Source organism: Oratosquilla oratoria, chromosome 31, assembly GCF_046742065.1.
Source record: "Oratosquilla oratoria isolate Oo_2021 chromosome 31, ASM4674206v1, whole genome shotgun sequence".
NCBI classification, from domain to species: Eukaryota; Metazoa; Arthropoda; class Malacostraca; order Stomatopoda; family Squillidae; genus Oratosquilla; species Oratosquilla oratoria.
Window position 1 is genome coordinate 20,588,951 of NC_134807.1, and position 12,500 is coordinate 20,601,450.

Sequence of the window (12,500 nt, forward strand, 5' to 3'; positions counted from 1 at the left end):
AGTGTATAATGTATATCTCCAGAGTAAATGCAGATTGGGCTTTGAGCTGTCAGATATGATTTCCTTCAACGGCGAGACGTGTCATGATTATGTGCCTGCTCGCGCGCGCGCGCATGCATAAGTGTGTTAGTGTGTGTGTGTGTGTGTGTGTGTGTGTGTGCACGCATGTATGGATGTAATGTGATATGGTCTTGGTTCACGTGCTAAACTCGTGAGATCAGACCCTGTATGAGAATCCATCCATAGGGCAATATGTGAACACCTGTATATATATATATATATATATATATATATATATATATATATATATATATATATATATATATATATATATATATATATATATATAAATAATCCCCTTGCCCACAGGGAACAGTAACGGCTTGAAATATTAGTGAAGGTTACAATACCTGAATTGGAGTTGATCTTGGGACTGTGACTTTGCGAGATCTCGGTGCTAACCACTACAAAAGCCATCTGTGTGTGTGTGCGTGTGCGTGAGTGTGTTTGTGTGTGTGTTTCCTGACATGTATATGTAATTATACATTTACATGTTTGCATGAAACAATTGCCTTTAAAGTCTCCCTGTTTATACACATGATCAATTCTCCCAATACTGTGGCGTACTTTATACATTTTGTTCAGGCTAACAACAAGTGATTAAATGCATTTGAGAGTGTGGCCTCCGGCATGAAAGAGCTCTTAATTGATCGAGACTCCAAGCATGAAGCCTTTTCAGAAGCACAAAATTTGTGTCTTTAACCAGAAAAAAATCTACAATGTCGATGGGTTTAACAAGGGTGATTCAGGCAAGGTCATCATATTAAGACACCAGGTTAGAGTTCGTAGAAATGTGTCTAAATTGGACAAAGTTAGGTTTAAGAAGGTAATAGTCAAGAACTGGTTTACCAATACAGTGGTTAACGAATGGAATGGGCTTAGTAACCATCTAGTGAGCGCTGAAACTATCAGTTGTTTTAAGAAAAGGTTAGATTATTTTATGGATGGAGATGATAGGTGGTAATGTACATGAAACTGGCTATTGTAGGCCTCATGGCCTCTTGCAGTCCCCCCATTCTTATATTATTCTGTTTATATACGATAGAGACCTCGGCACAGGCCAGATCCCGCCAGCTGCACAGCGGTTCACGTGCAGCTGAATACGATTAGTCAGGTTCATTTGCAGCTGTTGCAGCAGTTGCATGCAACTGGTTTGCCTTTGGTGCCCTGCTTGTTGCATTGCAAACGCGTTCTCTTGACCATCAAGAAGCGGTTTCCCTTTAATCTAATCAAATCAGTTCCTGAACGTCTAAGAAGGAAATAGAGTGGTCAACGAATGGAATAGACTTACGGTGGTATTCTTAAAATATATATATATATATAAATCTTATATAAATCCTTGGAAGGGGAAGATTTATACAAAGAAAGATTTTTTCAAGAATACCATCGTTACGGTGGTATTCTTAAAAAAAATCTTTCCTTATATAAATCTTTCCCTTCCAAGGATTTATATAAGATTTCTATGAGGAAATATTTTAAAGAATATTACCATAAGATTCTTACGGTGGTATTCTTAAAAAATTCTTTCCTTATATAAATCTTTCCATTCCAAGGATTTATATAAAATTTATATAAGAAAAGATTATTTTAAGAATACCACCGTAACAATCTTACGGTGGCATTCTTAAAGAAAATTCTTTCCTTATATAATTCTTTCCGTTCCAAGGATTTATATAAGATTTATATAAGGAAAGATTTTTTAAAGAATATCACCGTTAGTAACCATGTAGTGAGCGCTGAAACAATTGGTTGTTTTAAAAGGTTTGATAACTTTATGTATAGGGATGACAAGTGGTTAAAGGCTTGGAACTATCTTGTGTAGGCCTTATGGTCTATTGCAGTCTCTTCTGTTCGTATATTCTTATGTTAGAAGATCGAGGGGGTAAATTCTTATCTTTTGTTTGTGAAAACATGACACCAAATCTCTAAGATTTTTTTTAATATAATCTACTAACATTGACCAGAATAGAATTGATGATGTACATCTCTGAGTTGAGGAAGGTTTGGATATGGAAATTGACTGATTTCTCTCAACTTTTGTTGTGAGCATGAGTGTTGTAACTATTTAAAAATAATAATAATAATAATAATAATAATAATAATAATAATAACAACAAATGATTAATAATAATAATGATTAGTAATAATAATAATAATAATGATATTAATAGTTAATAATAATAATAATAATGATAAAAATAGAAATAAAAATAAGAATCCATCATGGTTCTTCCAGAGCAAATGGCCTCGTCTACCAAATGGGAACTGTTTAGGGAAGAAAGATTGGGAGCACATGCCTGGAATGAACGGGAAGGGAGGGGCAAGGGAATAGGACAGTGCCCCCCCCTATTCTCCCCTTCTTCTCTCCCCCATCTCCCCCTTTACCCCCTTCTTCCCTCTTCTCCCTTCTCCACTCTCCCTTTACCCCTTCCCTCCTCCCTTCTACTCCTTTCTCCCCACCCCTTCCCCCTCCTTCTTTTCCCCCTACTCCCCCTTCCCACCTTCTCCTCCACATTCTCCCCTTCTCTTCTCCCTTTTCCCCACCTCATCTCTCCACCCCTTCTCCCCTTCTCCCCCTACCCCTTTCTCCAGTCTTCCCTTTCCCTTCCCCCCTTCTCCTTTCTCCCCCTACTCTCTCCCCTTCTCCCCCTCCCTTCTTCCCCTTCCCATTTCTTCCCCCTTCTCCCCCCTTCTCCCCGTTCCCCATGTCCACCCACCATCTCCCCCTTCTCCCTCCTTTTTCCTCCTCCCGCTTCACCTTCCTTCCCCCTCCTTTCTCCCCATCTCCCCCTTCTCCCCTCCCTTCTCCCCACCTTTCCCTCCCTTTTGCTCTTCCTTCTCCCAGCTTCCCCCTCTTCTCTCCCATCTGCCCCTTCTCCTCCCTTCTCTTTTTCCCCCCTTATTCCCCTGCTCCCTCCTTCTCCCCTTCTTCCTTCTCCCCCTTCCCTTCTCTCCCTGCTCCCTCTCCTTCTTCCCCATTCTTCCCCCTTCTCCCTAACCTTCTCCCCCATTCTTCCCCGTCTCTCCCTGCCCTTCTCCCCCATTCTTCCCCGTCTCTCCCTGCTCCCTCCCCTTCTCCCCTTGCTCCCTTCCCCCCTACTCCCTCTTCTTCTCCCTTTTCCCCTTCTCTCCTTGCTCTCTCCCCTTCTCCCTCCCCCTTCTCCCCCTGCTCCATCCCCTTCTCCCCCTGCTCCCTTCCCTTCTCCCCCTCCCCCCCTCTTCCCGAAGGGCAAGACTGAAGCCAAACTGCCCCTGAAGTCGATCCCGCCGCGAAATATGACTTCAATTTGTCATGGGTCTCTAGACAGAGTAATCTGTTTCGCCTCGTGGGAAAATATAAGAACATAAGGATGGAAGAGACTGTAAGACACCATAAGGCCTACACTAGACAGTTCCATGTCCCTTGCCAGTTATCTAATCTTCTCTGAAAACAAACAATTATTTCAGCGCTCACTACCTGGTTAATAAGTTTATTCCATTCGTTAACTACTCTGTTGGTAAAACAGTTCTTGCCTATTTCCTTCTTAAACCTAAATTTGTCCAAATCAAGCCCATTACTACGAGTCCTACCATGCTGCCTTAATATGATGACCTTGCTTTGTTAAAACCTTTGACCCATTTGAATACCTCTATTTGATCACCCCGCACTCTTCGTCTTTTCAGAGTGTAAGTTAAGGTGCCTAAGTCTGTCTTCGTGTGGTAAATCTTTGAGCCCATGTATCATATTGGTCATTCTCCTCCGTACTAATTCTAGTGAATTAATGTCCAGTCTATAGGACGGAGACCAAAACTGGAACGCAGAGTTTAATAGTTACCTAAGGAAGAAATCACTGAATTGCCCTGTATAGCAGAAATAGCCTTGGGTGCCTCTCCTTCTTCTTCTTATCTTCTTCTTCTTCTTCTTCTTTTTCTTCTTTTTCTTTTTCTTCTTCTTCTCATTTTTGTTATTGTTGTTGTTGTTGTTCTTTTACTTTTTTTTTGTCTTGAAGGCGTATGACCTCCTTCCGTCCCTGGTGGCACTTTTCCTTATGTTCCGACTGCCGCCATGTGATTTTATTCATCTCCGTGGCGCCCTTTCTGTAACTTTTTTTTTTTTTTTTTTTTTTTTTTGCTGACTTATATTCTTATAAGATACTTCCGTTTTGGAGTCCCCGGCTTCGGTGAAATCGCTTTATAAAGTTTGATTAGTTTTCGCAAATCTTCCGCAAAATCTAATTACGATCCTGGCTTACACACTGGCGAGTGTCAAGATATTATCCTCAATCTCCGTGTAAGCTAAGACTCTTACTTCCTTTGGTTTTGTAATATTTCAATAATGATTCTTGGGACTGGATTTGGTCTTCTTTCGTGAAGACTTCAAGTACTGTTGTATGTGGTGTGTGTGTGTGTGTGTGTGTGTGTGTGTGTGTGTGTGTGAGAGAGAGAGAGAGAGAGAGAGAGAGAGAGAGAGAGAGAGAGAGAGAGAGAGAGAGTGATTCACCACCATGGCCTTGGATCACGTGTTGGACCCGGATGAAAGCAAGCTCTGAGCTCGTATGACCGATCTATGGGTAATACTCTGACCTTACACGCACACACACCCAACTCCCCGCCCACGAGAGTTGGAGTAACACCCCGCAGCGCAGCGATACTGAAATTATTTCAGCACTGGGCGGAATTCGAACCCGGACCGCCGTAGTGACAGGCGAGAATTCTAACTATAGAGTCACGAGGTGTGTGTGTGCGTGTGTGTGTGTGTGTGTGTGTGTGTGTGTGTGTGTGTGTGTGTATGCGAGGGCGCACCTCAATCACTGCCTCTGTTTGTATGTGTGTGTGTGTGTGTGCGCGCGCGTGTGTGTGTGTGTGTGCGCACGTGTGTGGTGCCTATCTTATTAAAGTCGAGGACCAGGTTCTTCCTTGACAGTGAGTGAGACTTTTTTTTTTTTTTTTTTAAGTTCTCCCCCCTCCCCCCTCGTAAGCCCTGCATGATTGATTATCGGGTTTTTTGTTTTTGAGGTCACGGGATGAACCGTGCATTTTTTTCTTTCGTTTTGCTTTCTTTTATTATATTTTTCCTTTTTATTTCCTTTTTCTTTTTTCTCTTTCCTTTTCTAAATATATTTTTCTTTTTCTTTTCTCTTCTTCGGAGCCATGGAGTCTGTAAAAGAGAGATTTTTGGTGTCTGCCTCAAATCTCTTCTTTGCCGCTTTCGACGCAGCATTGTCCTACTAAACACAATTGTGTTACGGTATCTTTGATTACTAATTCGTTATATAATGATGCATTTGTGTCACTTTTTCGATTTAACTAATTTTGTAACCATTTAATGAGAGTTGAAGCAATTGGTTGTTATAAGAAAAGATTAGATAACGTCATGAATAGGGATGACAGATAGTACAGAACATGGAAGTGCCTAGTGTAGGCCTTATGGTTTTTTCCAGTCTCCTCCATTCTGACGTCAGAGAACAGCTGATTTGGATGACGTCAGAGAAATCTGATAGAGATGACGTAATGGCACAGCTTGTAATAATGTCATAGAAGCTCGAATCCGGAATTGTATGAAGCGAATCTGTTGTAACACATTGAGCTCTGTACAGTCAAGCAATGAAGTTCCTCTCCACCATGCTTCACTATCACAGTGGAGTCGCATTCTGTGGTTTGCGGGTTCGAGTCCTCCTACTGGATGATTTTTGCCCCGTGAGAATTCTGATTTTCTCTTTTGAGTTCTTTAGAATCTTTCTTTGTGCTTACCTGAGGCAAGACTCCGGAGGTGGTGTAAGAATTAAGGGTAAATAAAACCCCATGTGTACTAAAATAGCTTATATTAACTAACAATGATCTGCGTGAACTCCGTCTAGGAGCCGCGCAGGTTACAGACTGCTCGATGTCCGCTCAGTCGAACTTCGAGTCGAACAAAGAGTGCTGGGGTTAGCAAACAAACAGGAAGTGCTGGGGTTGGCAATTCTTGTAGGTTACCACATTGGATGCTAGCGCTAAACATAGGGTTGATCAAGGACACACTGGAAAATAGGTCCTATATGGCATAGATGGAAAACCCGATGGAGAGCTTCAGTGGCAATAATTAAAGTTGCACCCTTCACAAGAACGGGCGCTTGGGTATGGAGAGGGAGGAGGGGAGAGTTGGGTTTGGAAATATAGTAAGATGTTATGCAATGAGTTCCTCAGGGTTTCGAGTTAATTCTTTTTTATTTATTTTTTTATTTCCAGACGCTGGGAGGAGAGATGACGACCTTACCTTGAGGCCAAGGCCCCTCCGCCCTCCGCCATGAGTGTCTACAGCGACAGCAGCAGCTACCCTGAGGACGACCCTCTCCATCGCCCCTACCGTCCTCAGGACTACCACCCGAACTACCATAACTACCCGACGGCGGTGCCCACGCGCGAGAAGCACCACAGTTACCAGACCCACACGCGAGGATACTCCACAGGGTCCGACTACATCCACAAGAGTCGGAGGGATGACATCCCCTACGGGAGCTCCAAAGGAGTTCCTCCGGACTTCGTGACACCGCTGGCGCCCTACCACCACGGGGGAAGCAGCCAGGTCGCCCCGAATTTCGCCACACAGCCCCGGCCATACCGACATGGCGACCGCGCCAGTAATCACGTCCCCTCCAGGCCCAGGTACCGCAATGCTGAGGACTACCATTACGACTACCGGGGCGGGTTCCGGCCAGCGCTCGAGTCCGAATACCGGGATGGCTATGGCACGGACGGCAGCGGGTCCGGGTACCGGGAAGGCGGTTCCATCCGCGGATACGAGAATTACCGGTATCCGGAAAACCAGGCTCTCCTACCGAGGGACGACCGGCAATCCGCTTATGGAACCACCGCCCTTCACAACGGGACAACCCACGCCAAAGGTAAGTGTATCCCTTTTATCACACCCTTAGCCTGAGCGCAAACTGAGACGCAGGTGACACAGGTAACGCAGGCGACACAGGGGACACAGGCGACGTAGGGGACACAGAGCAAAAGCAGGCTTCCTGTTGCTGAACTGGAGTGCATCTAGAAGAATTCCAAGTGAGAGAAAAGCTCAAAACTGTACTTCAATTCAGCAACAGAAAGTCTGCCTTTGCTCCGTGCTGTGTCGCCTCTGTCGCCTGCGTCTCAGTTTGCGCTTAGGCTAAGACCTGGCGTTGTGACGTCATACTTGAAGTCACCGATGACGTCATAATGGGTGATGACGTCAGCATTGACGCCATCGATGACATAATTGAATGTGACGTCATCATTGAGGGCATCATGGCTTTTGAAGTCGGCCATTAAAACGCGTCTCGACGTAATCAAAGTAATCGGACATGTGTGACGTCACTTAAGTTATGACGTCATTGTTAATGACGTCATTACTGATGTCAAAGAGTCACGACAGACTGGAGTCTCAGCCTTTGGAGCCGGACTTTGCAATTTATTAAGATAATTTGTATTCACCAGAAGAAATACTGTGAAGGATTTGTATGCATCGTCGCAACTGTACTGCCTCCTCTTCCTCCCTCCCTCCTTCCGTCCCTCCCTTTGTCTCTCCCTCCTTCCTCTCCCTCTTTCTCCCCTTCTGTATATTTACTCTTCCCGCTCCTCAGTCTGTCCGACTTTATTTTTTTTTTTCTTTTTGTTGTGTAGTCACCCATCCATTTTTTCTTTAGACTAACCCCTCTTTAGATTTATTATTCAGTTGCTCTCGGTAAAGCAGTCTCTCTCTCTCTCTCTCTCTCTCTCTCTCTCTCTCTCTCTCTCTCTCTCTCTCTCTCTCTCTCTCTCTCTCTCTCTCTCTCTCTCTCTCTCTCTCTGCAAACGCATTTGTTTCCCCTCTCCTCTTTTCACGCTCTGCCGTTTTCTTCTCTTCTTCTGTATCCTCTTAGTCCTCTTTCCCCTTTCCCCTCTTTTGTCTCTTCACTTTTCCTTTATTTCCAGACTTTTGAACGTAATTGTCTTCTTCTTTTCCTTAATCACTTTTTCTCTCACCTCCTCCTTTAATGTGATATTTGTTGTCTTCATCTCGTACTTCTTTGCTATAATGTGAATCCTTCACTTTTCCTTTCCCTTATTTTTCCTTCCTATCTTTACCCTCTCCCCTTCCTACTCCTCCTCTTCCTCCTCCTCCTCCTCCTCCTCCTCCTCCTCTTCCTCCTCCCCCTCCTCCTCCTCCCCTCCTCCTCCCCTCCTCCTCCTCCTCCTCCTCTCCTCCTCTTCCTCCTCCTCCTCCTCCTCCTCCTCCTCCTCCTCCCCTCCTCCTCCCCTCCTCCTCCTACTCTTCTTCCATTTCATTCTCTTCTTCCTCCTCCTCCTACTCTTGCTCCTTCTTCTCCTCCTCTTCCTCTTCCTCCACCATCGGCTTTATTTGCTCTCTGTTCTCACCCCAAGTATTTCCCCTCATAACACCATAACCACCACCACCACCACCACAATCCCCGTCACAGCCACTGCCACAGCTACCACCACCTATACCACTACCACCTACCACCACCACCTACCACCACCACCACTCGCCTTGGGTCGCCCTTCTATGCGCTATCTCGCGTGGCAGCGACCTCTCCCTTGTAGATATCTTCCTTTCACGTCCCTTGCACACCCCCAGTGGCTTATGCGGTGCTGTTTAGATGTCCTTGAAGTGAACGCCAGTCAGCCGATTTTATTTGGCTAATTCTGACTTGGAGAGCATCTCTCGTTTGATCCAAACTCTATGGGTCTGCCTGGAGACTGAATGGAGTCGTTTGGTGGTGGTGTTAATAATGGTGTGGTTCAAATATGCCATGCGTCGAGGTTCATTAGTCACTGCCGGCTGCAACCCACACCGCCAAAGCCCTCCCACAGCCAACTGCAGCCACTTGCAGCCACCCTGAGCCCCCACCTGGCTGCTGCGAGGGACCACCACCACCGGACGCTGGGAAATAATTGATTTTAATAAAGGTGGCCATTTACGAAAATTGTTTTTGCTATTTTTGCCAGATGTCGTAAACTGGGCTTTGTGCACATTTTGCCAATTCGATATTGCAAGGGAGGTATCAAAGGATTATTTGGTTCTCTTTTGTTGTGCTTCACCACATATTTTTTCCACCGGAAACGAGGATGATAAAATTTGTATTTTTATCGAATTCAGTAGATCGTTCTTTTCGTTTTCATGATTCTTTTACGTTGTCCTTATTCGTTGCAGTTATTTATCATTATCAAATCAATCACCACAGACACCAGTATCGTATTAGAATGTTAGTTATTATTTGTTATGTTCTGTTATTTTGTTATATTTGTTATTTCTGTTATTTCTTGTTATTTATGTTTAAATTACGGTCACATCAGCGTGTGGATTGCTGAAGTTGTAGATACGGATTGCCCATGTGGTCACACGGTGTTGCATAAAACTCAGACAAATGGACAACTCTACCCTCATGCCATCTTGTGGCCAAGTCTGGAGTCAGTAAGCTATCAACAACGATGCCAGGCATATTAGAGCTTTGGGGGAATTTACTTCCTTGTATTTATTGCATGACGCATCGTGAGTTTTGGGTGCCTGGCTTGCGCAGTTTGGAAGCCTTGTTTGCCCAGTTGTGGTACCCAGATGGCGCAGTGCAGACACTGCTTTGTTTGCTCGCCGAGTTTGCGCAGTTTAGACAGTTTGCGCAATTGTGACGCTTGCTTTGCGCAGTTTGGATGCCTGCCTTGCGCTGTTTAGATGCCTGGTTTGCGCAGTTTAAACACTTAGTTTGCACACTGTAAACACCTGCTTTGCACCGATCAGATACCTGGGTTGTGCATTACCAACCCAAGGTTTGCGCAGTTCCAGTACAAGGTTTGCGCAATTCCTTTGCCTGGTTTGCGCAGTTCTAACCCTAAGTTTGCACAGTTCCAACACAAGGTTTGCACAGTTATAAACCCAGTTTTGCGCAATTCCAACCCAAGGTTTGCGCATTTCCAACCAAAGGTTTGCGTAGTTCCAATACAAGGTTTGCGCAGTTCTTTTGCCTGGTTTGCGCAGTTCCAACTCAAAATTTGCACAATCCAACCCCAAATTAGCACAATTCCAACCCAAGGTTTGCCCAGTTCCATCCCAAGGTTTTTGCAGTTCCAACCCAAGGTTTGGGCAATTCCCTTTCTTGGTTTGCGCAGTTCCAACTCAAAGTTTGCACAATTCCAACCCAAAGTTTGCACAGTTCCAAGACAAGGTTTGCACAGTTCCAACCCAAGGTTTGCGCAATTCCAGTACACGGTTTGCGCAGTTCCTTTGCCTGGTTTGTGCAGTTCCTGTACCTAGTTTGCGCAGTTTGGACGCCTCCCCCCTTCTGATGGCCCCATGAGAGATACCGAGCGTTTGTGAATATTTGCGAGTAACAGTTGCGGCCCCGTTGTTAGACCGTTTGCATATCAATTATATGAACCCATCCCTGTGTTAGTCTAGGGAACCCGGGGAAACGTTGCCCCAGATTTCGGCACGGAATCTCAAAGGCAGGCATATCTCTCTCTCTCTCTCTCTCTCTCTCTCTCTCTCTCTCTCTCTCTCTCTCTCTCTCTCTCTCTCTCTCTCTCTCTCTCTCTCTCTCTCTCTCTCTCTCTCTCTCTCACACACACACACACACACACACACACACACACACTCTCTCGCTACCTCTCTCTCTCTCTCTCTCTCTGTCTCTCTACCTCTCTAGTTCTCTCTCTCTCTCGCTGGCTCTCTTTTTGTCCCTCACTCTTTCCCCCTTCTCTCTCTCTCTACATCTCTAGTTCTCTCTCTCGCTACCTCTTTTTTCCCTCTCTCTCCCCCTTCTCTCTCTCTCTCTCTCTCACTCTCTCTCTCTCTCTCTCTCTCTCTCTCTCTCTCTCTCTCTCTCTCTCTCTCTCTCTCTCCCTCTCCCTCTCCCTCCCTCCCTTTCTATCGATTGAGATAAGATTTAGGCCCAAAGTTGCCCGTCTTTTGAATAGAATATTTTTATATACCACCACCTCCAGCATCACTACCACCACCAGAACCACCACTACCACCATTATCATTACCACCACCACCTCCAGCACCAGTACCACTACTACCATCGCTACCACCACCACCTGCACTACGACCATTACTACCACCAACTCCAGCATATTTACCACCACCTCCAGCATCACTACCACCACCACCTGCACTACCACTACCATTATTACCATTATTACCACCTGCAGCATCACTACCACCATTACAACAATCATTACTGCCACCACCTCCAGCATCACTACCACCACCTTCAACATCTCTACCACCACTACCACTAGTACCACCACCACCTGCGCTACCACTATTACCACCTCCAGCATCACTACCACCATCACCACAACCATTACTACCATCACCACTACCACCGCCTTGTAGTGATGGTGTTCGATAACAGTGGCAGTCGATGGTAACGTTGCACGACCACGGTAACGATGGCGCAAATAAAACTCAATTCGAAAATTTCTTCGCAGGAGTTCCGACGACGCGTCTTGTCGAAGCAGAAGTCTGCTTGCGCTATCTGTTCTGTAAACACAGCTTCTGTTGGTTTTCTTGATTCGGGCAATTCTTCTTCTCATATTTCCAAGTATTCTCAAGTCATTGGTGCTGGCTTATGCCTTCAAATTGGTCTCTGTAAGTCTTCCCATTTTCACCCATTTATCTTGGCATTCATCTATTTAGATATGTTTTCATAAATGTATATATATGTATATATATATAAATGTGGATACATAGATATCTTGTTCTTAAAAGACTTGTTATGACATGATAGCCCTCTGTATAAGTAACGTATTTTTCTGAACTTGATTAAAAGAGAATGTTTTTGAATTTCTTTCGAGTAATTTACTTTATAGCTTTTATAATTATACTTTATCTATAGCAAAGAGTAGTCATGACGACCCTGGAAGTTGTAGACACTTTTACATTCATTCAGTTTCACTTACGAACTATTCTTTTCGTCACAAAGTACCACATATCTAGAAAAGTAAATTATATACTAGGAAAGTAATGCCACCTAATTTTTTTACTCGTAACTCAAAAAGTTGAAGAGATACAAAGACGAGATTGGCATCATTAAAACGAACGGGCATTTCTTTTCAGAATTTATTTCTCCACGTAATCACCCCCAATTATATCAATGCACTTTCGCTAGCGATGAGCAAAGACCTGTGCATGATGGCCATCCGAAGCGCAGTTTGTCACTCACGTCTGTCGCCACACCGGAATCGCCCAACCCATCTCTTAACCGTGCTGGCGTCAACTTTCTTGGCTCCGTAAACGTTCACCAAGTACCGGTGAATATCGATTGGTTCCACTTGTGCGTGGAGGAATTCAGTGACGCATATCTGCTTCAAACGCACATCAATGACATTATTAGACTGTCACACCGTCAATATCTGCAACAGAGAAATGAAAAATATTAGGTTATGAGCGCGAAGGCTGTCATCATAATGCCATAAACAATCCCCTCGGATTCTTTGGTCCA

At 44.7% G+C, this 12,500-nt stretch overlaps 1 protein-coding gene across 2 annotated transcripts in view; it reads left to right on the plus strand.

Moving 5' to 3' along the window:
* The window catches only part of Ent2 (Equilibrative nucleoside transporter 2), a 1,314,811-nt gene that overhangs the window by 628,229 nt on the left and 674,082 nt on the right, over positions 1–12,500 (plus strand). For both annotated transcript variants that reach the window (XM_076213392.1, XM_076213393.1), the window contains exon 4: positions 6,268–6,923. In XM_076213392.1, coding sequence (XP_076069507.1) covers positions 6,326–6,923 — 598 coding nt within the window. In that variant the 5' untranslated portion in view covers positions 6,268–6,325. The remainder of the gene's footprint in view (positions 1–6,267; positions 6,924–12,500) is intronic.